Genomic DNA, 27,045 nt, shown 5'->3' on the forward strand with positions numbered 1-27,045 from the left:
AGCACCTATATTCCCAGCCACTGGGGGATGGAAGCGAGAGAAAGTTCAGTGCCATTCTCAGCTATGAGGCTAGCCTGGGTTATATGATATTCTCAAAAAAGCGAACAAGTAAAAATTCAGAAAGTAGTCTATTTAAAATGCTACATATAGGGCTGGAGAGATGGCTCAGAGGTTAAGAGCACTGACTGCACTTCCAGAGGTCCTGAGTTCAATTCCCAGCACCCACATGGTGGCTCACAACCATCTGTAATGAGATCTGGCGCCCTCTTCTGTATACATAATAAATAAATGCTACATATAAAGAGACACATCCACCCCTTATGAAAAAGTACCATATATTTAGCCATTTAATGGCTTCTGAGTTCCGTGGGTCTCGGGTGCCCCCTAGCGTCCACGATTAGTCACTGCGCCTGGCCGTGTCGAGGCCTCGGGGAGCCCTGTGTGCCTGGGTGCCTCCACCTCCCCGCCAGGTTCCGACCGGGCTCCAACTACCAGTGTCTGCTGAGGTCCGCTTGGCTGCGGCCTTCTGGAGAGCACGACGTGGTGGTGGGAGACGATTCACGGTATGAACACCTGGAGGTGGGGGCAGGGACTGTGCAAGTAGATCGCAAACCGGCTCATGGAAGCCTGCGGTCAGTGACATTAGGAGTCTTGCGGAAGTCTGGGGTAAAGGGAAGCGCAAAACTCACGTGGCCTCGAACTCGATTGCACCACCTTGAACTCCTGATCCCCCTGCCTCCACTTCGCACATGCCGGGGGGCCTAGCCCAGCTAAGTTATTTACTAGCTTGCAGAGACAGGTTCTGTCCGGAACTTACATCGGACCTCCTGCCTCTGCCCGACGAGTGAGACACCTCTCTGAGTCTGGTTTTAGAGGAATCTGTGAAGTGATTGTTTACCAGACACAAAGTAGTTACCATTTTAGTCTAAGTCCGTGGTGTTGCCCGAATTTACACTAAAATGCCAGGGTGGTGGCTCAGTCTTGTGTTTGTTTTGTTTTTGAGAAAGCTTATGTCCTATTCACTCCATGCATTGCTGTGCTTAAGGAACGATTTACAATGGTATTTTCAAGCCAGGCGAGGTGGCGTGTGCCTGTAATCTCAGGATTCGGAAAGCTGAGTCGGGAGAAATTGCGGCGAGGTGAAAGAAAGCTAGATGTGAATGTCAGGGCCTGTCAAGATGAAGCTGCATATCTTCCCAGCCACCAGCTGTCAGAAACTCGGCACAATGAACGCAAGCTTCGTACAGGCACTGAGGAGAACGAGGAGGCTGCCGAACACGCTAAACGTTTGGCCAAGAGAATGAAGGAACCCGAAGAAAAACTCCAGGAACAGATTTCCAAGAGACGTGGGCTGCCCTCGCTAAGAGCTTCTTCTTCTGAGTTCAGTCAAAAATAAGTCTTTAAGAGTAACAACTAAATGATCAAACTCAGGAAAAAGAAAGGAAGGAGGGCGGGAGGGAGGAATAAGGGAGGGAGGCAAGGAGGGAAGGAAAGAAGGAAAGAGAGAGGGGGAGAAAGAAAGAGAGAGGGAGGAAGGAAGGGAGGAAGGAAGGAAGGAAGGAAGGAAGGAAGGAAGGAAGGAAGGAAGGAAGGAAGGAAAAGAAAGAGCGCGCACAGGATTCAGATCCGCAGGAAGGAAGCCAAGATTTCAGCTGCGGCTGGCGACGGGATGCTGGGAAGTTGGGAGGTTCTTTACTTTTTGCCTGGATTTCCGTGTTCTGAGTTTGATTAGGCATAGTAAAGGCGTTAGTATACTAGGTTTCTAGCTGCAGAGATTTTCGGAACTCTGACCTGGAATATTTGAAAGCTTCGTTAGTGCGGAGTCAGGCCTTGGATAGGCAACTGGCATTTTCCTTGAAGTCTGGGTTCTCTGTGGGAGGCCGCCTCCTCTGGAGCCCTGGGTGACGGTTTTTCCATCTGGTCAAGGGGTAAGGCACAGAGAAAGAGCTCGGGGGAGGCGGGAGCGCGTGGGAGAGAGCCTGGTGCTTGGAACTCAGGAGAGGAGGAGGAGCCAGACAGCTGGGTACAGGCGTCTGAAAAACCTTGTAGGCGATCCAAGACACGACCGCTCCGGTCTGGCCGGTTAGCTCAGTTGGTTAGAGCGTGGTGCTAATAACGCCAAGGTCGCGGGTTCGATCCCCGTACGGGCCAGTGGTTTTATACTTTTACAAGAAAATGGATCCGAAAGTTGTCTGCATCCTCTTCCTAGGCAACCGTAACCCGACTGTGCATCGCAGAAGTTCCTGCTGCTCCTTATCCCCCGCCGCAGAAGTCACTTGCAATCTCTTTAGGACGTTATCGGTTAAGCGTTCAAAATTTTGCAGTTTTAAGCCCGGCTCCGGCTCCTCTGGCGATGCTGTTCAGTGAAGACCGGTGGCCTCGGGTGGACCTCAGTATTCATGGAGTTCTTCATGCTGATAATGCAGGTCAAGACAACGCGTTTCGCAGGTGTTCCCCGCAAGCCGACTGCACGCGCTGGACGGTCCCCGCAGGGCCAGCCGAGGAACGCTGCGGGGTTTTCAGAAACCTTCGCTTGTCTCTGTCTCCCTCCTGTCAGAGATTTTCGACTCCACACTTCTTCCTCTTGGTTCTGAATTTGGAGGCAGAGGACAGTGAACAAATTTCTCACGGAATGCTCTAGTCTCTGGGTCGGTCAACGATGTTTAGTTTAACAAAAAAGCACCTTTTGGCTCCTTTGTGGGTACAGGGTGGTGGATTTTGTTTTCCGTAGCCCAGGCTCACCTTAAACACAAGATTCTCCTGCCCCCACGGCCTGAGAGCTGAGACTACAGGCAGGGACCGCTCCACCTGGCCGCTCCATCCCTTTCTCAAGGGCTGAACCCCGAATTAGATAAGGGCAGGCCGAGTCCACGGAGATTAAGGTCTCGGTAAGTTCTTCAGATGAGTCAGAGCTGTGGATCCCATACTAGTGGGTGGGACTGTTGCTATTGCAGACAAAATGAAAAGAAATGGACTGCTGGCGCCAGGAATAGGTGCTTGCACACGTCATACAGGATAGAAGTTCCTGGTACTTAGTTAGACTCAGGGACACAGTAGGGAGTGGAGCTGGGCATTGAGACTAGATCTGAAGCTTGCTGTCCTATTTACCTTCATCTGACCACTGCCTTCCACCGTGGTGTGGGGGGGGGGGGGGGGGGGCGGGGGAGGCATGATCCCTCTATTGTGAACTCGGCGGCCTGTCTGCACAGAACCTTGGGTTGGGCCCCTCTAGCGTGTGCGTTGTGGATGTGATACTGCGGGAACTAAGCAGTGACAAGCTCAGCCTTTGGTTTTCAAGTTTAGAGCTAGGAATAAAGCTAGGCCCTGCTAGTGCCCAGTAAACCGTCTTCGAAGCTGTGTCCCAGCACTTTGGACTGGGTTTTCGGCATGACTTTTCTGTAGGGAACATAGAAGTGGACTGGGAGATGGTGAAGGGATTGGTTGTCTTTTTTTTTTTTAAAGATCTATTTATTTTATTTATTATGTATACAGTGTTCTGCCTGCATGTATGCCTGCAGGCCAGAAGAGGGCACCAGAGCTCATATAGGTGGTTATGAACCACCTTGTGGTTGCTGGGAATTGAACACAGAACCTCTGGAAGAGCAGAGCCCTGGGATTGGCTCTTTTGCTAAACGCAGAAAGGAAACAGCTGTTTTGTCATGTCTAGCTTTGACTCTGTTGTGGGTGTGCTGTGTGACATCAGGAGGAACAGGCAGATCTCTGCCTTCCAAACACATTTGAAGGTGTTCAGAATACTCCCCCACAGTGTAAAACTGGGAGTTTGGAGAGGTGGCTAAATTGTTAAGCTGTTTGGTTCCCAGCACCTATGTCAGGACACTTGGCAGCCACTAGTTCCAGGGCATCAGATAGTTTCTTCTGGCCTCCATGGGTACCTGCTCACATGTAGCATTCGCTTACACAGACACATGCACATAAATAAAGTAAACCTTTTTTGTTTTGGTTTGGTTTTTCAAGACGGGGTTTCTCCATACAGTTTTGATGCCTGTCTTGGATCTCACTCTGTAGACCAGGCTGGCCTCAAACTCACAGAGATCCGCTTGGCTCTGCCTCCTGAGAGCTGGGATTAAAGGTGTGCACCACAGCCGACTGGCAAAAGTAAACCTTAAAAAAGAATACTTTAAGTCGGGCTGTAATGGCACACGCCTTTAATCCCAGCACTCAAGAGGCAGAGGTAGGCTGATCCATGTGACTTTGAGGCCAGCCTGGTCTACAGAGTGAGTTTTAGGACAGCCAGGGCTACACAGTGAAACCCTGTCTCAAAAAACCAAAACTGCCCCCCCAAAAAATACTTTAAAACTATTGTGGTTAGTCGTGGTGGTGAACGCCTTTGATTTCAGCAGAGGCAGAAGGATCTCTGTGCTGGGATCAAAGGTGTGTGTCACCAGTTTCTTTATGAACACTAATACTAGTAACTTGCCTTTTGTCAGTTCATTTGACACACACACACACACACACACACACACACACACACATTCAAAAGATAAGTTTTTTCCTCTCCAAATTCAAAAGGATTTTAAAACAGAGGTGATATTCTGGATTAAGGCGGTAATTCTAGGCTTGGGGTTAGAGAGAAGAAAAAGAGAGAAAATATTAAAGAAACAAGTAGACATGGTAACATGTACCTATAACCCCAATGCTCAGGAGGCTGAGGCAACAGGATCATGATTCCAGGCCAGGCTGCTCTATAGAGTGAGTCCCAGGCCACTCTGCTCTATAGAGTGAGTTCCAGGCCAGCCTGGGCTATAGAGTGAGTTCCAGGCCAGCCTGGGCTATATATGTAAAAAGACGCTGTTTTGCTAAGACAGACTGGGAGAAATGCAGTCGCCCCGGCAACACTTAGTGAAGCTGCCAGGGCATTAACTCAGGACACTGCAAGGTTTATGGTGAGTGTAACATGAAGATGGCCTACAAGGATAATAAAGATGATGATCACAGGGCTGGCGAGACGGCTCAGCGGTCCAGAGGTTCCCTCCTCTTTCCAAGACCTGGGTTCGATTCTCAGTACACACATGGAGGCTCACAATCACCTGTAACTCCAGCTCCAGGGGATCTGATGCCTTCCTCTTACCATCTCAGGCTCTTGCTCACATGGGCTGTCCATACACATATTCAGGCACACACCTAGAGAGTTTAAGAATAAAAAGATAATCCTGGGGGCTGGAGAGATAGCCCAGTGGTTAAGAACATGTCTTGTTCTTGCAGAGGACTTGCGTTCGATTCCAGGCACCCACATCAGGCAGCTTACAACTGCTTGTAAGTCAAGCTCTAGGGGATGGCCCTAACCTCAGGTACATATACATATACAGATATATACATATGTACACATAAATAATATAAATAATAAAAATATTTTTTAGAGATAATCCTGTGGTGAAATAAAATGATCAGAACCTGACAGCAGGCTGTCCCCAGCCTCTCTCCTGTGGCTTTCACTTATCTTATCACACTGAGTGGCAATTGCCAGTCTCACTCTTCCTACTTAGACTCCAACTGCCCACGGCAGGGACTCCCATTGGCCCTACAGGGGCTCAGTAAGTATGTAATCAGTGGCTGACTGCCCTACTCAGGAAGAGCCACTGGAGTGAAGAGAAGCTAGGCTAGGATGAGGAAGTAGTGGAGCTGGATGGAAGAGCCTGCAATGTGAGGCAGGTGGATGCATTCAGCCACCCATCTACCCACTCATCCATCTGTCCATTCAGCCATCCACCTCCCCACCCAGCCAGCCAGCCATTAACTATCCATCCATCCATCCATCCATCCATCCTTCTCTTGAGTGTGTGTTCTGGGACAGAGCTTGTGTTGGGCACCTAATGAGCAATATGTCATTCCTGCTCTAAAGATGTGCATAGTCTATGTGGTCTATATATATGAATAATATTTTAAGATGTGTTACATTTGTTTATGCTGTGGAATATTTGTTTAATGATGCAAAGATGTATTGCATTCCTTTGTGTTGCGTTTGTGAAGCTGTGTTGCTTTGTCTGTTTAAAACACCTGATTGGTCTAATAAAGAGCTGAACGGCCAATACCAAGACATAAGAAAGGACAGCCAGGGCTGGCAGAGAGGATAAATAGGAGGAGAAAAAGAGAGAAAAGAGGATCAAGGAACAAGAAAAAAGGAGGAGGACTCCAGGAGCCAGCCACCCAGCTACACAGCCAGCCACGGAGTAAGAAATAATGAAAGGTATACAGAAATAGAGAAAGATAAAAGCCCAGAGGCAAAAGATAGACAGGATAATTTAAGAAAAGCTGGCTGGAAATAAGTCAAGCTAAGGCCGGGCAGTTATAATTAAGAATAAGCCACCGGGCAGTGGTGGTGCACGCCTTTAATCCCAGCACTCGGGAGGCAGAGGCAGGTGGATCTCTGTGAGTTTGAGGCCAGCCTGGTCTACAGAGTGAGTTCCAGGAAAGGTACAAAGCCACACAGAGAAACCCTGTCTCCAAAAACCAAAAACCAAAAAAAAAAAAAAAAAAAAAAAAAAAGAATAAGCCTTTGTGTGTGATTTATTTGGGAGCTAGGTGGCGCCCCCCCCCCCAAAAAAAAAGAGTAAAGCGTAAAATTAAAAACAACCAACATCATTTTATTATTATTATAAATATTATATATTTAGTATATATTAATATTATATAGTAACCCCTTTGTGCAATCCTTCTGACCCATGGTTTTATCTGATCAGTCCCAGCAAAGGCCCCTCTAGAGTCACCCAGAACCACTCTCTAAACTCATTTATTGAGGAGGGGGAAAGGTTTCCTGGAGCAATCCTTTGAATTGTAACTTGAGAGCCACCAAAATTTATGTATGGCTACTGCTCATACATTTAAGGCGACGTTAAGGCTTCTTGAGAGGCCCCCTACACATATTCTTCCTCAGAGCATCCATCTCTCTTTCCCGTGACCGTTTAAATCTATGTTAAACTTTGTTCATAATGAACCCCAGCTGTGCTCCACATTGGTTTGTCCCGAAATTCTTCACTGTACTGAACTATTTTCAGTTGAGTAGAGGTCTCTAAAAACAACTCAGGACTGCACAGCCAAACTAGCCGGCTCCCCAGTGCTACTAACCAGCGAGTGTTCGGAAGGCTGAGACAGAAGGATCGCCACAAGCTCGAGATCAGTCAGGGTTACAGCAGGAGGCTCTGTCTCAAAAAAGAAAAAAAGAAGCCGAATTTAAATTTTAACTTGGTGGAGTGTTTGTCCTAGCATTCAAAAAGCAATGGTTCGAGCTCCCGCGCCGCATAAAACCAGGAGTGGTGGTAGTGCGTGCCTATAACCCCAAATTTATCAAGTGGGGTTAGGAAGACGTTTGAACTTCAGGAGTCGGGGTCTCTGGAACCCGGGATCGGAGACATCATCATGGAGCTGGTGACATCTGAGGATCGAACCATTTAAGGCCTCAGGCGGCGTCCTCCGCGAGGGGGCAGCAATTAAGTACAGGATCCGCTTCCAAGCCTCGGAGATGTCTTGGCCTGCGGGGCACTCGTAGATTCCGCCCTGTCCCCGGTGACGCACTTCCGCGCCGCCACTACAAGCGACGCGGGTTCGAGTCCCCGCTTCGGCCGCCATGGCGGGCGCGGAACCGGAGCCCGGGAGTGGCGGCGGCAGTGGCTCGGCTCTTCCGGGCCAGAGCCACAGCGCCGTGCCTGTAGCCCCGCTGGACCCCGAGCAGCTGCGGCGGGTCCTGGAGCAGGTGACTCGGGCGCAGCCACCGCCCTTCGTGCTGCAGGACGCGGCGCAGCGGCTCCGGGACGCGGCCCAGCAGGCCGCCCTACAGCGGGGACCGGGCGCCGGAGCCCCGCGCCTGCTGCCGCCCCAGGTGAGGCGCCGCGGGGGGTGGAGAGACTCGGAGGTGGCCGGTGTCGCCGGCGTTCGGAACCTAGGACATCCCCAACCCAGCTCCGTGGAAACGGCACAGTGATGCACCCTGCGCGCCCGGCCCTCTTCGGGTCATCCTCCTGCCTCTGCTCCATGCCCCTCCCAGCCTCCTGGGAGGCCTTTGTATTTGTATAGCACTTGTTGTATGACAGGTTCTACACTAAAGTCAAGTGTATCTTTCAACGCCCAGCGGATAGCGTAAGACACGTTCTGGGGGTAACAAGGAAGGACTTTCTGACACTGGAGCCCAGAACTGAGTAGATTAAAAGCAAACATCATAGTGAACTCTGCCTGAACGCAGCAGCCGCTAGCCCAGACCTGGGGCAGAGTTTTAAGCACACACACTCTAGTAGTTTGCTGTAGACTTTGGCAAACCCGAGTCCAGTACATTGCCCAGTACAGCAACAGATAACACACGGAGGCACCGTACTGCAGAACATCCCGGGTTTACTTCCCTGCACACACAGCGTTTGGCTATTGGGAGAGTAGGAACTAGAATCTGGCTCTGGGAGGATCCAGGCAGCTCCGAAACTGGAGGTACTCCATGCCAAGCGTTAAAACCCATCCCCTTTACTGGCTGGCGTTGGAAATGACAAAACACATCTGACTTTAGAACTGCCAAAAGGGAGAGCTACTTCCACCAGAATAAATAGGTAGAGAGTAGAATGCAATAATCTTCAGCATGGGTTTGGATTTGAGGTAGTTTTTGCCTGCACAGGCTTGCATCCAGTTGGTCATCGAGACTGGACAGTCAGTTGAGGGAATAGTTTAAATTTAAATAAAAAATAAAAACTTTGGACAGCTGAACCAGCAAGATGACCCAGCTTGGTAAAGGCACTTGCCACTGCCCAAACCTGGCAACCTCAGCTTGATTCCCGGAACCCAGGAAAAGGTAGAAGTGGAGAACTGATCCCACAAAGTTGTCCCCTGACCTACACACACATCATAAATTTAAGAAAAAGTCTGGCTGGGCGGTGGTGGCGCACGCCTTTAATCCCAACACTTGGGAGGCAGAGCCAGGCAGATCTCTGTGAGTTCGAGGCCAGCCTGGGCTACCAAGTGAGTTCCAGGAAAGGTGCAAAGCTACACAGGGAAACCCTGTCTCAAAAAACCAAAAAAAAAAAAAAAGAAAAAAGAAAAAGTCTGGCGCACACCTTTAATCCCAGCACTTGGGAGGCAGAGCCAGGTGGATCTCTGTGAGTTCCAGGCCAGCCTGGTCTACAGAGCGAGATCCAGGACAAGCACCAAAAACTACACAGAGAAAACCTGTCTCGAAAAACCAAACCAAAAAAAAAGAAAAGAAAGAGTCTGGAGACCTGTGTCTAGAAGCACGTTCTAGAAGCGTGAACGAACCTCTTTGGACATTGGTTTGCTTGTCTGCAGGAAAGATGGCGCTCTAGATTCCTGACTGATATGCTGCTGTAGAAGCAAGTGTCTCCCCCACAGGCCCTGCCTGTCCAGCAAGTCAGAATATGGACCACTACTGGTACAGCCTCCACCAAGTGGCCGCTCTGCGCCACACTGAGTGACGTGGCTGTCAGCAGCCACATAATGGTGTTTTGCTTTTTGTTTGTTTATTAGGTCTCATTTCTCAGGCTGGCTGCAAATTTGATGTGTGACTGAAAATGGCTTTGAATTTTTTTTTTTTTTTTTTTTTTTTTTTTGAGACAGGGTTTCTCTGTGTAACAGCCCTGGCTGTCCTGGAACTAGCTCTGTAAACCAGGCGGGCCTCGAACTCACAGAGATCCGCCTGCCTCTGCCTCCTTGCTGGCATTGAAGGTGTGCACCGCCATGCCTGGCTGACTTTGAATTTCTTTTTTTTTTTTTTTTTTAAAGATTTATTTATTTATTATGTATTCAGCATGTATGACTGCAGGTCAGAAGAGGGCACCAGATCTCATTACAGATGGTTGTGAGCCACCTTGTGGTTGCTGGGAATTGAACTCAGGACCTCTGGAAGAGCAGGCAGTGCTCTTAACCTCTGAGCCATTTCTCCAGCCCCTGACTTTGAATTTCTAATACTTCCTCAACAGGCTGCAGAATGCCTGTCCCCCCCTCACCCCAAGCTTATGTAGTGCTGGGCGGTGAACTCAAGGTTACCCCATGGCTAGTTAAACACTACCAACTGAGCTGTATCTCTCTAGCCCCTGGGGAATCAGCTCAAGAGAGGCTGAGTGACTGTGCCCAGTGTCTCTCAGGCAGCTATACTCTAGAGCCTGCCTTTTTACCACACTGCTAAATATGGCCGCAACTTTGAATTTGATATGACAGCTTCGGAAAGAGGTGATAATATCATTTCCATCAAATAAAAGCAAGGTTAGCTTGATAGAATTGTGGTTGGCAGCTGATCTGATGGAGATGGTCAAAACTGAACTTGCAGTAATGTACCTTGGTGGCCTGCTCTGTTGATGATCTTCCAGCCTAAACTGTACCATGAAAACCCAAAGGCCAAGCAGATATGAACTCTGCCCCTAAGGAGTCTGTGAACTAGCAGGAAGGGAAGCATGACCCAGATGATATCTAACCAAGGCCAAAACCTACGGGTACAAAGATAACATTCAGAAGAAAGGAAATAGTGTTCCTCAGAACACAAAGCGGTGTTGAAAAGGCAGTATCTGAACTAGATTTGCAAGACTTGGTTCTGATTGAAAAGGCAACAGAGGAGAGGCATTGTGCCAGGGTACAGTCGGGGCTCACTGATAACCAGGACTGAGGACACTGTGGGGGCAGTGGCCCCGAAGTACAAGGCAGTGGACACATTCCTCTGGGGTACTTTGGGACTCTGGTCCCCACCTCCCCTGCTCCTACCCTACAGGTACACTTCAGTTCCGCTAACACCTGTGCACATCTCCACGCTTCCATGAATCCATTTATTTTCCCTTAGACCAAAGTGTCTTGCATGCCTGACAAAATTCACTGCAACCTTCAAGGTACCTTAGAGATGGTCTCTTCTGGGACATTCTCTAATGCCTCTGTTGTATCACTGTGACATTATTATCTGCCTCTGGAGATCTGTCTGCTTACAGAGTCATCGGTGAAACTTTTGAAAAGACAGCTCTGGGGGATCTGTCCCAGGAGAGGCGATCTTACAGAACTTCAGGAAATGAGGAAGGGCAAGAGAGACCCCAGGGTGAGACCAGGACTTAGCTGATGTTTAGAAATGGGTGCCAGAGGGATTTAGGGACTTATGCTGAATGAAACAGACAAAGTATCAAGTGCTCCACCCACATGGTACACATCTTAAGTCAGTCAGGATATCAGATCAATGAATTAGACCAGTTTCCCTAAAACAAGGTGTGTGTATGCGTTCATTCTTAAGATGTCTGGTATATCCCAAGAGCTTGGAGAAATACTCTGGGTGACATATAGTGAAGGGATCAAGCAATGGTTCTGGAAGATGTGCACAGTAAAACTAGCTGTCATTGAGTCAAATGTAGGCCAGGAATTGGGCACCTACTCTATATACTTCTTCATACGCCATAATTACAGAGAGGGTTTGCTGTTTGTAATAGTGTACTAGGCATGCAGACGAGGGGCATTCCAGCTTGACTTCAGTGACAGTTCTATCCTGTGTGACACTGTGGCCAACCCCCCACTGGTAGAGGATTGGGTCTGAAGAGGGTTTGCTGGTCTCAGATCATTGGAGCTGCATCCCCAGCCCCTGGAGAAACACAGACGTTGTCATACCTTGAGGATGCTCCTGGCATCTGGTGGGTCAAGGTAGGGACACCACCCAGTATCCTCCAGTGCACAGGATAGCCTCCCATGACAAGTAGCCACCAGTCCAGGGTTTTAATTTGTGCTGAGGGTACGAACTCATGGCCTGGCTGGTGACCCTCTCTGGAAGAAATGCTAGTTAATTCTGTTCTGCAGGAGCAGGAACCTCTTCTCTCCTGCTGTCCCTGACCTCTTCCAGTCAGCTCATTGCTGACACACATGGCTAGCTGTCATAGACTATGCTCAATAACTACTCGTGGAGTGATGTTGAAGGCAGCTCTTTACTTTGGCAGGTGTCTGACTATTAGAGACAGCGCTGCCTCAAACCTGGGACCCAGAAAGTGAACTACTGGGTCAAAGAAACAGTTTCTTTGTTTTTGTTGGATTAAAAAACAACAACAACAAAAACTGTTGAAACTGCAACTTTCCTTGTAGGTGTGTGTTCCTGTTGAAACTCACACGTGTAAATAAATGCACACTAGTGAGGTTCTGAGCAGACGATGGAATGGTTAGAAAGCACCTGTCCATCAACAGGACAGTGAGGAGCTCAGCATTGAGAGACAGTGAACTACTTGGAGCTGCGTGCATCCACGAGGATGGAGTCCCAAAGAACAATCCAGAGTCTTGAGCATGCAGTCAGGCTACAGGAGATGGCTTTGTCTACTTTCTTGACGGTTGATGCTAAGATAGATACATAACATATTGTTACGTAGCCCAGGCCAGTCTGTAACTTGTGGCAATTCTCCTGCCTCACCCTCCTGATTGCTGAGGTTACAAGTATGTATGTCGCCAGTCCCAGATTGAGATGATACTATTTAGTTTTATTTATTTATTTATTTATTTGTTTGTTTGTTTGTTTATTTATGGTTTTTCGAGACAGGCCTTGCTGTCCTGGAGCTCACTCTGTAGATCAGGCTGGTCTCGAACTCACAGAGATCCGCCTGCCTCTGCCTCCCAAGTACTGGGACTAAAGGTGTACGCCACCACTGCCAAGCATGTTTTATCTTTTGAGACAGGATCTCACTGTACCCATGACAGGCCTGAAATTCACAGAGAACTGCTTGCTTCTGCCTCCAGAATTATGGGATTAAAGATGTGTACTGCCATACTTGACTATGATATTTTTTTTCTTCTTAAAATTTCTTTTATGTGTATAAGTGTTTTGTCTGCTTATGTGTCTGTGGGCCTTGGATCCCCTGGGACTGAAGTGACAGATGGTTGTGAGCTGTGATGTGGGTGCTGGGAATTGAACCCAGGTCCTCTGGAAGAGCAGCCAGTGCTCTTAACCTCTGAGCCATCTCTTCAGTCATCTTTGATACTGTTATAAAGTTTAAAAAACACTGTCAAGAAGGCTGGAGGGATGGCTCAGTGGTTAGGAATGTTTTCTGCTCTTCCAGAGGACTTAGTTCTGTTCCCATCACACATGTTAGCAGCTCACCTGTAACAACTCCAGCTTCAGAGGATCTGATCTCCTCTGGCGGTTTCAGGCACCTGCAAACATATAGCTTACATTCAGACACACACACACACAAACACACACGCACACCAAAAAATAAAAAAGGGGAGGGCTGTAGAGATGGCTCAGTGGTTACGAGCGTGTACTGTGCTTTCAGAGGATCCAAGTTCAGTTCTCTGCACCCGCTTTAGGTAGCTCACAGCTTGGGGACAGCGGGTGAGGGCAGTACAGATGTTGAGAATTGTAATGCTTCTTTTCTTTCTCCCGCTTTCTTTTTGTGTTTAAGCAACTTGAAGCCATTTGTTTCAAGGTGACAGCTGGTGACACAAAACGAAAGGAAAGGCCAATGCCCCCTCTGGCCACCATCCAACCCAAAACGGCAAGACAAAGTCAGCTACCCGGGGGAAGCTCCAGCCTGGGGCTCTGTGTCTCCAGCCCTCAGCTGCTCAGGGTGCAGGCCCTGGCCAGGACTGGGTCACAGCTGCGCTTCCTCAGAGGCTTCCCTCAACCTCCTGCTCCTCGGGTGCTTGTACAGAAGCCACTGCCAGCCCTGCAGCCAGTCCCTTGGAGGAGAGTCAAGGCCCCCCAGGCCACACATGGGCATGGTGTCACTCTGAGCCCTCTGGCAGCCTCTGACCCGCCTTCTGTAGCACCTGTCTCGTCCAATTCAGCACGCCTGTTCATTTCCAGCTTGCACGCAGCACATACCGAGAAGTTGAAGAAATCTTTAAAGGTGAAAACCCGGTCTGGACGGATATCCCGGCCTCCCAAATATAAAGCCAGAGATTATAAATTCATCAAAACAGAGGACTTAGCAGATGGGCACCTGTCAGATTCCGACGACTACTCTGAGCTGAGTGTGGACGAGGAGGAAGAAGAGAGGGAGAAGCCGGGGCGCTTTGACATTGAGGGCTGTGCCCTGAGGCCCAAGGCCTTTAAGTGTCAGACTTGTGAAAAGTCATACATAGGAAAGGGGGGACTGGCGAGGCATTTTAAACTCAATCCCGGCCATGGCCAGCTGGAGCCTGAGATGTTGCAGTCGGAGAAAGCTGATGGGAGCCTGACCCTGGGGTGCATAGACTCAAAGACCCGAGGCCTAGCTTCCCCCACACTACCCACACCAGCCGTTCTCTGCACGGAAGAGGCAGAGGCAGCAAGGCGTGTCCTGCAGGTAACATTTCTGTTGGTGACGGAGCGGTTTTCTGAGCTTTCCCCCACCCTCCTTCAATTAAATGTTAACAGTGTCAGATGGGGCTCAGGCCCCGAGTCCTGAGGGTCCCAGACCCACATTTGTCTCACTGATGCTGAACAAATGGGAGGTATGTATCTTTTGCCTGTGGCCCTGCTTAGTGAGAACATTTGGTGAACATGGCCATGGTTGTCTAGATCTGATCTGTGTGACATGTCATAGTGCATTCTCGCTGGAACTCAGGTGGCCGAGGAATGTGGGAAAGGTCAGGTTTGGGGCATAATCCATAGTGGGAAGAAGTGCCTGCCTGCTGTGACCTCTTTCCCGGCAGTGGATCAGGGCCTTCTAAGGTGGGTAAAGCTGGTAGCTAGTTTGCTTAACATTAGTACCTTGGGGTCCTGACAGATAACATTTGGGCCCAGGAGATCTGTTCTGGGGCCTGGTGGTAGAGTCCCGGGACAGCCTTGTGATGGGATTGCAAATGTTATCTTGCCTTCAGCGTTGGGGTCAACAGCACAGCTGCCATTTGTGTCGTGCAGACATTGGGCAGTCCCTGTGCCAAGGGTATCAGTCTCTCATTCATTGTTCGTCTCCTCCTCTCTCTGTCTCCCCCACCCCTCCCTCCCCTCCTCTTCCAGTCAGTCTTCGTGATAAGGACCGCTCTCAAGGACTTGATCTTCCAGGCAGGGGCTCTGCCGCTGGGCCGTCCCCAGCCCTGTACAGTTTCTTTTTTCTTTCTTTTTGAGATCCACCTGCCCCTGCCTCCCCAGTGCTGGGATTAAAGCCTGTGCCGAACACCCAGCCCTGCACGTTTTCTCAGTGACCACTCCTACTTGAGGTACTGCAGTGAGGCCCAGAGGGGTGACTGATCGAGCCCAGGCCCAGCACTTCTAGGTCTCAGTCCCAAGTGGAGTCAGACCAAGTCTTTTGGCTTCAGAGCCTACACTGTAGCCTTTCATAGAAGGAAAACTCCAATCTTGTTATGATTTTTAAAATTTTTATATGTGTGTGTATGTGTGTGTGTGTGCCCCCTGATAAGGATCCTGGGAACCAAACTCAGGTCTGGTGGCCATGTATGCTCTTAACCACAAAGCCATCTTTCCAGCCCTGGAAAGCTTCAACTTTTGAAAAGCCACTCTGAGCTGGGTGATGGCGCATGCCTTTAATACCAGCATTTGGGAGGCCGAAACAGGTGGATCTTTGTGAGTTCAAGGCCAGCCTGGTCTGCAGATCAAGTTCCAGGATAACCAGGGCTACACAGAGAAATCCTGTCTCAAAAAACAACAAAAAACAAAACAAAAAAAAAGCCATTCTGTTTCTCAAGTTGTACGGAGGCCAGTGGTGTGGTGTTGGAGAGCAAATGGTACCTAATATGAAAGATTGTTGAGCTCTCCCTCCATTTGCCAAAAGTAGGACATAGATTTATGAAGACGGAAGGCACCCTGCCCTGTCTTGACCAGGGGAGCAGAGGCTAACCCCTCAAGACAGCTGTAGATTGCTTGTCTGTCTGCCTGGAGAATCCAAACCACAGGTCGCCACGTTAACAAGCTCTACTAACAAACCTGAATCGGCCAGTTATTTGTCTCTCCTAAGTTACTCTGCCCTTTCTTGGTTGTTGTTTTTGTTTCTGAGACAGGGTTTCTTTGTGTAGCCCTGGTTGGCTGGAACTCACTATGTAGACCAGGCTGGCCTGGAGCTCACAGAGATCTGCCTGCTTAGGCCTACCTTTGGAGTGCTGCGATCAAAGACATATGAGACCACGTCTGGCTTGTTGTTGTTGTTTTTTAAAGATTTATTTTTTATGTGTATTGGGGTTTTGCCTGCATGTATATCTGTGTGAGGATGCCCTGGAATGGGAGTTACAGACAGTTGTGAATTGCCATGTGGGTGCCTGGAATTGGACCCGGTCCTGTGGAAGAGTGACCAGTGCTCTTAACCACTGAGGCATCACTCCAGCCCCTTGGTTTTGTTTTTTGAGACATGTCCTATTGATGTTGTCTAGGGGGTGCAGGAATGAGTTCATTTTTTTCTGCCAATTAAACAATTAAAAGGCAGAAAAGAAGTGTTGATGGGAATCTTCAGGAGTCCCAGAAGAGCCATTGCATGATAGCTGGGAAACTGGGATCCCCTCTGGGAAATTGAGGTCCCCTCTTAGGAGTCTTAGTCTCATTAATAAAGAATTTAAGAACTGATACAAACAAAGCTTGAGGACAGTTTACTCGAGTTTAAAAGAAACCCCAGGGAAGGCAAACTAAGGAGATTGAGAAGAGAGGAACCAAAGCCAGGCTGCTGGAGATGAGGCAGCCTGGGGGTGCTGCATGTGGGGAGGGGAGCTTCAGAGAACCGGTAAGGAAGCCCAGAATGTTACTCAGGGAGTTTAAGATCAGACTTAGGCTCTGGGCAGCATTGGAAAGAAAAAGACAGAAGAGGAGGAGGAGGAGGAAGAAGGAGATAGTTGCTCCTCTTTGAGTTAGGACTCAGAAAGGGCCAAACCCAGTTGAACCTCATGGTGGTGACTCTGCTAATGGGGACTGCACTGGCAAGTGGGAATTCTGGAATTCTAAGCTGAACCCATCTTCCTGGGCTTAGTTCCCTAGCCAAATTCCCAACTTACTCCGTTACAATATTTCCACCTAGTGGCTTTCTTCCTTCCTCTTTTTAATTAATTTTATTTTATGTGTTCTGGGTGTTTTGCTTGCATGTATGTCTGTGCACCATGTGTGTGCATTTTGTCCTTCGAGGTCAGAAGAGGGCATTGGGTCCCTGGACCTGGAGTTACAGATGGTTGTGAGCCACCACATGCTGGGATTAGAGCTCTGGTCTCTGGAAGAGCAGCCAGCACTGTTGACTCCTGAGCCATCCCTCCAGCCCGGTGGATTCCATTCTTTTGTTGTTGTTTTGTTTGGTTTTTCCAGACAGGGTCTCACAGTGTGTGTAGCTCTGGCTCTCCTAGATCTCACTATGTAACCAGGCTGACCTTGAACTCACAGAGATCCCGGCCTCGGCCTCCTACTGTTGGGAAGGTTTAAAATGTATCATTATAGTTAAAGAATGTTAACTAAAGAAAAATAGTGTTGAAAGTTCTTTGTATTTGACTGGACTTTTTTTGCTGTAAGGTTTACATGTTGGAAATAGCGCATGATTTTTCAAAATCTCCTTTTGTTTTGTTTTTGGGTGTGCAACACTATCTAGAATGGTCAGCCTGCTGAAGTTGAAGAGACACTGGTACCTGAATCAGAAAGTAGAAGTCCTTCAGCGCTTCTGAGACCAGAGAAATACCTAGAACCTAGGAATGGAAGTTGGGCAAGCCAGGCAGAGTCCAGCACAGCCAACCTCCAGCAGAGCGGAGCTGTCCCACCACATAGCGACCCTGCTGCACCTTCAGGGCTGAGCATCTCCAGGGAAGCGCGGCTCCGGGAGGTAACTTGCTCTCATACAGTGTACTTGAAGCCTGCCTGTGATGCAGTATGTAACAACTTCCTACCTGCCTTCCCTGTTTCTTGTTTGTTTGGAGACAGGCTCACAATGTGAGGGCTCCCTCTAGCCTCCCTGTTTCTTGTTTGGAGACAGGCTCACAATGTGTAGGCTCCCTCTAGCCGTGCGTCTATTTGCTTCAGTCTCCTGAGTGCTGGTCTTACAGGCCTGGGCCAGCATCCCTGGCTCACTGTCAGGTTTCGGAAGTGAAAAGTAAAACACCAACATCCTAGCCTCGTGTAGGGGTGCACACTAGAAACACCAGCACTGGGGAGGCTGAAGCAAGTGGGTGGAGAGTTCCAGGCCGTGGGGCTAGAGTTGGCTCAGTGGTTAAGACTTGGCTTTCTAGAGAGCGGTTTTCCGAGAACATGCCTGAGGCACAATGTGGTGTTACAAGTTGCAACTTTGCTCCATTCCCGTGTCCTGGCAACGTTGGATGATTGACTGTTGAGACGTGAGGTAGAACCTTTGGAGTTAGTGGTTGGCGTTAGCATCAGCACCATTTATAGAGCATTTTCTGTGAGGCAGCCCGGCTCCACTCCCTCCCGTGTTTCTGCTGGGCACTCGGTCAGCCTCCTCTCGTTTATCTCACAGTGTCTCCCACCTTAACAGATGAGCAGCTGAAACCCCGGGAAAGCAAGTTGCTCAGGGTGGCTTCAGGCCAGAACTCGAATCCAGGTGTCGGGGCAGTGAGGCTGGCCCAAGCTGTGCATAAATGGCTGTGGTGGGACTCTGTCTTCCTGGTAACACCCTCTCTGTCCTACAGTTGAGTGGTTGCTGGGAGCAGGGCCACTCCGACTCTCTTAGATGAGAATCCCCACCCCAGAAGCTCACATTTATTTGTACACGAACTGTGTGCCCATAACGGATCCGGCCCGGCTCTGGTTATGGAGGTTATGGAGGGGCAGTGTGTGTAAACTAGACAGAGCTGCCCCTCTGGCCGGAAGTAGGGCAGTGATGGTCATACCTCTCGGGGGATGTTCTCACTGAGCTCGCACTGAAGAGATGACGGCTATCCAAAACTTGCCCAGAGTTTAAGTCATGGCAAGGTGACATCTTATACACTGACCTTCCTGCTCATCCATAGAGAAGAACCCATAAGGTTGTATTTTCCTAAGAGCTTTTGAGGGTTGAAGTTAAACATACTTGTTTAGTGCATGTGCATGTGTGTGAGAGAGAGGCTCCGTGCCTGCAGGCACTTACGTACAACTGTGGGTACGTGGGGATCAACTTTACAGAGTTGGCTCTCCGCTTCCACTTCCACCTGGGTTCTGGGAATGGAACTCACGCACCAGGCTTGCGGGGCCGAGCTATCCTGCAGGCCCTGTAGTGAAAGACTTTGTCCTGCCAATAAGTTGTTTCTTTAGCTTCTCTGGTCCCCTCAGGTATTGGCAGCTCCTGATTACTCTCTCTAGGCCTGGGCCACATGACTTCCCCACAGCTCACACACTTGGTGTTTCCAAACTGCAGATTCCCATGTTTGTTCTTCCTGATTAGACCTCTCCCTGGAGCCTCACATTTCTCATCAGAAAACTCTCCAGGGGCTGGGCATACACCTTTGATCTCAGTACTTGAGGCAAAAGCAGGCAGATCTCTGGGACTTCAAGGCCAGCCAGGGCTACATAGTGAAATACTTTCTCCAACAAAACCAATCCCACCCCAAAAGAAAGAAAACTCTCTACCTGGGTGGGCTATGTACTACCCCATCTTCCATATTGTGGAGAGTCCGCCAGCTGGTGTCCTGTCCACCCTGTGATATGGAGGGCCCCTAGGTGCTCCAGTTAGAAGCCCCATCTCTTCTTGTCTTTCTCCTTTTCCCTCCTCTCCCTTCCTTCCCTTCCTCTTCCTTGTTTTTGTTTAGTTGCTTTTTTTTTTTTTTTTTTTTTTTTGGTTTTTTGAGACAAGATTTCTCTGTGTAGCTTTGGTAACTGTCCTGGATCTCACTCTGTAGACCAAGCTGGCCTCGAACTCACAAAGATCTGCCTGCCTCTGTCTCCCAAGTGCTGGGATTAAAGGTGTGTGCCACCACCACCCCGCTTTGTTTAGTTTTTTGAGACATTGTTCACTCTGTAGCCCAGGCTGGCCTCAAACTTCCATTATGGAGTCCAGGCTGGCCCTGCCAATCTTTCTACCTCAAGCTTTCCAAGTGTTGAGCTTATAGGCTAAACTGCTACCCCTGGCTCTGCCTCTTTCTTCTCCCTGACCCACCTGCATCCCTGTCTTGGACCTGATAGGCTCTCTCTGTCCCCGTCTGCTGCACCTCCCTTGTTTACAAGGCCTTGCCTTCTTGCTTTTATGTTGCTGTTGCCCCTGCTGCTGTGCCCCCTGCAGACCCACACCCTCCTCTCCTTATACCACCTTCCTAAAACCTCCTTCCAGAACCAGGCACTTTGATGCATACTGGTAATCCCCAGAGGACTGAGGCAGGAGGCCCATTTAAGGCTAGACCTTGAGGCTAACCTAGGCAACATAGCAACACCCCACCTTTAACAGAGCATAACCTTCTGTATGCCATCCTTGGAAGGAAATCTAAGTCTTTGGGCTTCTCCCAGCCTAGCATGGGCTGCTTTTCCACCCACCTGCCTGCCTGCCTGCCAGTCCCTGGGTGCTGTCTGCAGCTGTGTGGCCCTCCTCTGCAGCTCTGTGGCCCTCCTCTGCAGCTGTGTGGCCCTCCTCTGCAGCTCTGTGGCTCTCTTCTGCAGCTCTGTGGCCCTCCTCTGCAGCTGTGTGGCCCTCCTCTGCAGCTGTGTGGCCTCCTCTGCAGCTCTGTGGCTCTCCTTTGCAGCTGTGTGGCTCTCCTCTGCAGCTCTGTGGCCCTCCTCTGCAGCTCTGTGGCCCTCCTCTGCAGCTCTGTGGCCCTCCTCTGCAGCTGTGTGGCTCTCCTCTGCAGCTCTGTGGCCCTCCTCTGCAGCTCTGTGGCTCTCCTCTGCAGCTGTGTGGCCCTCCTCTGCAGCTCTGTGGCCCTCCTCTGCAGCTGTGTGGCTCTCCTCTGCAGCTCTGTGGCCCTCCTCTGCAGCTCTGTGGCTCTCCTCTACAGCTCTGTGGCTCTCCTCTGCAGCTCTGTGGCTCTCCTCTGCAGCTCTGTGGCTCTCCTCTGCAGCTGTGTGGCCCTCCTCTGCAGCTCTGTGGCCCTCCTCTGCAGCTCTGTGGCCCTCCTCTGCAGCTGTGTGGCTCTCCTCTGCAGCTCTGTGGCTCTCCTCTGCAGCTCTGTGGCCCTCCTCTGCAGCTCTGTGGCTCTCCTCTGCAGCTCTGTGGCCCTCCTCTGCAGCTCTGTGGCCCTCCTCTGCAGCTCTGTGGCCCTCCTCTGCAGCTCTGTGGCCCTCCTCTGCAGCTGTGTGGCTCTCCTCTGCAGCTCTGTGGCCCTCCTCTGCAGCTCTGTGGCTCTCCTCTGCAGCTGTGTGGCCCTCCTCTGCAGCTCTGTGGCCCTCCTCTGCAGCTGTGTGGCTCTCCTCTGCAGCTCTGTGGCCCTCCTCTGCAGCTCTGTGGCTCTCCTCTACAGCTCTGTGGCTCTCCTCTGCAGCTCTGTGGCTCTCCTCTGCAGCTCTGTGGCTCTCCTCTGCAGCTGTGTGGCCCTCCTCTGCAGCTCTGTGGCCCTCCTCTGCAGCTCTGTGGCCCTCCTCTGCAGCTGTGTGGCTCTCCTCTGCAGCTCTGTGGCTCTCCTCTGCAGCTCTGTGGCCCTCCTCTGCAGCTCTGTGGCTCTCCTCTGCAGCTCTGTGGCCCTCCTCTGCAGCTCTGTGGCCCTCCTCTGCAGCTCTGTGGCCCTCCTCTGCAGCTGTGTGGCCCTCCTCTGCAGCTCTGTGGCTCTCCTCTGCAGCTGTGTGGCCTCCTCTACAGCTCTGTGGCTCTCCTCTGCAGCTGTGTGGCCCTCCTCTGCAGCTGTGTGGCCCTCCTCTGCAGCTCTGTGGCCCTCCTCTGCAGCTCTGTGGCCCTCCTCTGCAACTTGTGGCCCTTCTCTGCACCAGAGGCACTTGTAGTTAGCTGCTTCTCCTGTAGGGCGCCGTGTTTGAAGCCAGAATTGACCATGCTGTTCTGTAGTTGGCAACAGTGTGAAACTGCATACAGCTGGATTCTGGGGATCTTTCTGCCCAAGTCACACCAACTCCAGTCTAAGGTGGCCAACTCTTTGTTTCGGCAGGCTCTCAAGCAGTGTGGCCGAGAGGAGCTGGTGGAACTGGTCCTGCCTCAGCTGGCTCAGGTGGTGACCCTGTATGAACTTCTTGTGGTGAAGGTGAGACCCTGTAGTATGTCAGGTTAGAGGTTAACTTGAGCATGCCATGAGCTGGCCTCCCTACTTTAGAATGCACCAGGCCGTTTGGAATAGTGTATTTTCCTTCCCGAGGACAGAGCTGAAGAGAGCTCTAATCCCAGAGCCTGTCTGCGCAGGTGTCTCAGCACGCCACTGTCACTCCCATGACTATTTTATCTTTGTGAGGGAGCAGGCGGGTGAGAAAACCTTGGTGGCCTTAGGAGGTGGCAATGCGCCCCGTAGGAGCTAAAGGTGCCTTTTTGCCAACTGTATGCCCCCTGTGGGGTCACCCTAGTCCCAGGGTTTGTGGTCTTCACCCTAAGGGTTTGTTTTCTGACACCCCACCCCCAAGCTGGCCTCTCAGAGCTGGGCATGGTGGTGGCATACATAGGTACCACTTGGAAGTAGAGGAAGCGCCAACCACTGAGCACTCGCAGGGTGAGGCCTCAGCTCCCTCTGTCTCCAGGGTTATTTTCTGCCGCCCCTGTCGTTGCCTTGGTTTAACTCTGCTCATCTTCACCTTCACAAAGGTTGAGAGAAGTCCCGCAGCGAAGCCTGTCTTTCCTGCTGTGTACAAGGAGTTTGAAGAGTTGTATGACGTGGTGAAGAGGATGTGTCAGGATTACCTCAGCAGCTCTGGCCTGTGTTCTCAGGAGCCCCTGGAGATAAACAATGACGAGGTGCCATCTTGAGGGGCAAAACATTGCTCTTAGTTAGCCAAGGGAAGGAGTCTGTGAACAAGGGAGGGTGTTGTTAGTAAGACATCTTCATACTTAGCCACCGGATGGCCTTGTCCTGTCAAATGAAGTTTTTGTTTTATTAATATAGGACTATAAACCCACCAGAAAACTGAACATTGTAATAGCTGAAAGAAAACTGAGAACACCACAGTCCCCTATGCCCTGATGTGCAGGCTAACTCACTCTTCCTCCTTCCTACCTTCCTACCTTCCTTCCTTCTTTCCTTCCTTCCTTCCTTCCTTCCTTCCTTCCTTCCTTCCTTCCTTCCTTCCTTCCTTTCTTTCTTTCTTTCTTTTTTTCTTTCTCTTTTTGAGTTGGGGTTTCACTGTGTTGTGTAGCCCTGGCTGTCCTGGAACTCACTCTGTAGACCAGGCTGGCCTCAAACTCAGAGATCCACCTGCCTCTGCCTCTAAAGTGCTGGGATTAAAGGTGTGGGCCACCACCGCCAGCTTCTTTCTTTTTCAAAAGAGCTTTTTATTAGATTTATTTTGTGTGTATGAGTGTTTGCCTACATCTATACCTGTGTTCCATGTTTGTACCTGGTGCTCAGGGAGGTCAGAAGAGGGTGTTGTATCCAGTAAAACTAGAGTTACAGGTAGTTGTGAGCCACCAGGTGGGTGCTGGGAACAGAACCCGGGGCCTCTGCCAGAGTGGCAGGTGCACTCACCTACGGACCGCTCTCTCTGGGGCCTGGTTTCCTGTGTATTCCAGGGCTAGTGCATATGTTTCTGGTTGTTTTGACACAATTCTTATTTCATCACCCTGCTGCCTTTGGCTAGGTTGAGCTTTTTTCAAAACATAAGTTTGAGGCTAAAATGGTTTGACTTGTTTTGGATAAACTTCTTTTGGAACTCAGCTCTGGCCCCACTGTGTATGAAGCAAGCCCCCTCACCAGCCCTGACAGACCTGCGCCCGCCCCTGAGTCTCAGTGTTCTCTTCTGATTTAAGTGGCACTTCTGGCTCTGACACTGCTACCAAGAATCAACAGTCTCCTGTATTTAAAACAAACTGTGACACATGTAGTGTGCATGCTTAGAAAGGCAGTGTGGAAGCCTGGAGAGATGGCTCAGCAGTTAAGGGTACTTCTTGTTCTTGCAGAGGACCCAGGTTCAATTCCTAGAACTCACACGGTAGCTCACAACCATCTGTAACTCCAGTTCCAGGGCATCGGCTATCTTCTGCTGACCTCCAGGAGCAACAGGCATGCACACGGGGCACTGGCATACATGTGAGCAAAACATTCGTACACTTAAATAAATAAGTCTTGAAAAGAAAGGAAAGGCTGTGCGGCCCATAGCTGCCTTTCCTTCCCACTAACCCGATGGAGCTTCCTGCCTGTACGTTTCCATGGCAAGCTACCTCGGTCTGTGCTGTGATAGGGTGTCTTAGTTACTTTTCTATTGCTGTGATAAAACACCATGATCAAGGCAACTTATTTTTTAAAAAAGCATTTGGCTGGGTGGTGGTAACGCACGCCTTTAATCCCAGCACTCGGGAGAAAAGGGAAGTGGATCTCTGTGAGTTCCAAGGCTACACAGAGAAACCCTGTCTCAAAAAACAGAATAACAAGAATAAATAAATAAAGCATTCAATTGGCTTGTGGTTTCAGAGAGTAGAGCCCATGATGCTGGAACAGAGGCATGGGAGCAGGAACGCCTAAGAGCTCACCTTTTGTTTTTGTTTTCTTTTCATTAATTACATCAATTGTATTGATTTATTACATTCATGATATTATGTCCTGATACTACTGTCCATTTGTGGGGCTTATCCATCACACAAAACAAGAGCTCACATTTTGATCCACAAGCAGGAGGCAGAGAGGACGTTGAGAATGGCATGAATCTTTTGAAACCTCAAGCTTACCCCCAGTGACACAGCTCCTCCATCAAGACCACACCTCCTAGTCCTTCCCAGACAGTTCTACTAACTGGAACTAAGCATTCACACCTATGAGCCTATGGGGGCCATTCTCATTCAGACCGTCACAGTTGGTATGTGCTGGTCTGGGGTTTTTTGGGTGGTTGGGGGAGCTGTTATTGGTCACCATTGTTAGTCTTGGATTTTCTATGTAGAGAAGGATGACCTTGGATTCTAAAAAGATTATTTTATATGTATGGGTGTTTTGTCTGCACGAATTATGGTTTTGATTGAGATGATAAAGCACTGTGACCAAAACGTGGGAGAAGGCCGGGCGGTGGTGGCGCACGCCTTTAATCCCAGCACTCGGGAGGCAGAGCCAGGCGGATCTCTGTGAGTTCGAGGCCAGCCTGGGCTACCAAGTGAGTTCCAGGAAAGGCACAAAGCTACACAGAGAAACCCTGTCTCGAAAAACCAAAAAAAAAAAAAAAAAAAAAAAAAAACGTGGGAGAAAAGTGTTTATTTCAGCTTATAACTCACACTCCACCACTGAGGAGAGTCAGGACAGGAAACTAGAGGCAGGAACTGAAGCAGAGGCCATGAAGGAGTGCTGCTTACTGGCTTGCTCCCCATCGATTGCTCAGCCTAATTTCTTTCTTTCTTTCTTTTTTTTTTTTTGAGACAGGGTTTCTCTGTGTAGTTTTTGGTGCCTGTCCTGGATCTCACTCTGTAGACCAGGCTGGCCTTGAACTCACAGAGATCCGCCTGGCTCTGCCTCCCAAATGTTGGGATTAAAGGCGTGTGCCAGCACCTCCTGGACCACTTTCCTAGTTACCTGGGCTCTCCCACATCAATCCTTAATCAGAAAAATTCCCCAGAGTCTTGCCTACAGGTTAATTTCATAGAGACATTTTCTCAGTTAAGATTACTCTTCCTGTCTGTGTCTAGGTGTGTGTCACACTGACACACAACCAACCAGCACAGTGTATGTCTTGTGCTCTGTGGGTGCCTGATGCCTGAAGAGGACATCAGGTCTCCTGGTCTGGAGTTGTAGATTGTTGTTACTTGCCATCTGGGTGCTGGGATTTGAACCCAGGTCCTCTGGAAGAGCAAAGAATACTTAACTACTGAGCTTAACTACTCTTCAGTCTCAACCTTGAACTTGTGATTTTTCTTACCTCTACCTCTGAGTGCTGATATTACCAGTTTTCCCACTGTGTCCTGTGCATGTGGTCCTGGGAATCAAACTCAGCCTAGTGAATTCCAGGCAAGTGCTCCACCGACTTACATTCCCAGCTCCAGAATATATTGTTAACGAGCCTTTGGATTTTTTAAATTATGTATTATAAACATAATGGATTATTTTGCAAAGCCTTTTACAGATTCCCCATAGATGACAATAGTCACTCATGTTGTGATTATTTTTATTTTATGTGTGGGTTAGAGCAGTGGCTGTGGCTTACTTCGTAAGGGGACACTATTCAGCGTGGGCAGTGCTATACTTACCAAGCCAAATTTTCTCTGTTAGTTGTGTTCTGCTGGCCTTCCTACTGATCCTCACCCTGTCTTACAGGGTGTTCTCTTTATTTGTTTTTTGATTTTTTGTTTTTTGTTTTTTTTTGAGACAGAGTTTCTCTGTGCAGCTTTGGAGCCTGTCCTGGATCTCGCTCTGTAGACCAGGCTGGCCTTGAACTCACAGAGATCTGTCTGCCTCTGCCTCCCAAGTGCTGGGATTAAAGGCATGCACCACCGCCTGGCGGGTGTTCTCTTTATAAAGTCCAGTGTAAACTGTCTCTACCCTTTATATTTGGTATATATACAAACATACATATATATGTATACGTATATGTATATGTACACACGCACACACACACTTTGTAGATGGAAGCCATACTGGGTCTCACAAAAACCTTGTAAGGCAGCTGAAACTGGGAGCCAGGTGAGGGGAGCTTTAGGAGGCAGATGGGGAGGAAAAGATGAGTAAGAATTGAAAGAGAAGGAAGAAGAACAACTGGCAAGAGAGGAACCGTGGTCGCATCAGCTTTAGTAGGACAGTGGAGAGGAGAGGTTCGACTCCACCCCGACACAGATCCTGCTAGCTTTGGTGATGGTGGGCTCCACCTTAGCTGCTCCACAGAACTTTGTGTCTGTCGTCTTTCTCCTTGTTAACTTCATTTCCCTGTGCAAAGGGACCGCTTGGGTTTCTACTCAGGAATTGACACACTTGCACAATGCCTGCTCTACGCCAAGTTTATTTCTCCTGTTCCCCTTCAGGTCGCCAGGTCATTAGGAATCACAGAATTCCTGAGGAAGAAAGAGGCACACCCAAGCAGTGCACCCGAGTGCTCCAGCCCGAAGCTGGAGGGGAAGCTGGAGGAAGCCAGTGGACAGAAGAGGGAGAGGGAGCAGGGTGTGGTGGTAAGTGGTGCAGTGTTGAGCATCTGTGTAGATGTTGGAGTCAGGATCTGGCCGT

At 49.7% G+C, this 27,045-nt stretch overlaps 2 protein-coding genes and 1 non-coding gene across 14 annotated transcripts in view; 2 read left to right on the forward strand and 1 right to left on the reverse strand.

Annotated features, from left to right (window-relative positions):
- The window catches only part of Mok (MOK protein kinase), a 38,555-nt gene extending 36,339 nt beyond the window's left edge, over positions 1-2,216 (reverse strand). For 5 of the 9 annotated variants that reach the window (XR_008218423.1, XR_008218424.1, XM_052739016.1 and 2 more), the window contains exon 1: positions 1,792-2,216. Coding sequence is in view for 7 of the 9 variants with exons in the window: in XM_052739016.1 (XP_052594976.1) it covers positions 1,792-1,849 (58 nt within the window). In the remaining 2 variants the exon portion in view is untranslated. The remainder of the gene's footprint in view (positions 1-1,791) is intronic. The other 4 variants (XM_052739018.1, XM_052739015.1, XM_052739012.1 and 1 more) reach the window with 3 other exon arrangements.
- Positions 1-27,045, forward strand: part of Znf839 (zinc finger protein 839) — a 32,058-nt gene that overhangs the window by 2,220 nt on the left and 2,793 nt on the right. For 2 of the 4 annotated variants that reach the window (XM_052738997.1, XM_052738998.1), the window contains 5 exons: positions 13,353-14,237; positions 17,448-17,675; positions 21,865-21,957; positions 22,506-22,655; positions 26,847-26,990. In XM_052738997.1, the coding sequence (XP_052594957.1) occupies positions 13,353-14,237; positions 17,448-17,675; positions 21,865-21,957; positions 22,506-22,655; positions 26,847-26,990 (1,500 nt within the window). Of the gene's footprint in view, positions 1-374; positions 564-6,661; positions 7,835-13,352; positions 14,238-17,447; positions 17,676-21,864; positions 21,958-22,505; positions 22,656-26,846; positions 26,991-27,045 lie in introns of those variants that run through there. The other 2 variants (XM_052739000.1, XM_052738996.1) reach the window with 2 other exon arrangements.
- Positions 2,078-2,151, forward strand: Trnai-aau (transfer RNA isoleucine (anticodon AAU)). Its single transcript has one exon. It is a non-coding gene; the product is annotated as a tRNA-Ile (tRNA).

Source organism: Peromyscus californicus, unplaced genomic scaffold, assembly GCF_007827085.1.
Source record: "Peromyscus californicus insignis strain IS unplaced genomic scaffold, ASM782708v3 Scaffold_15__1_contigs__length_86483966, whole genome shotgun sequence".
Taxonomy (NCBI): Eukaryota; Metazoa; Chordata; class Mammalia; order Rodentia; family Cricetidae; genus Peromyscus; species Peromyscus californicus.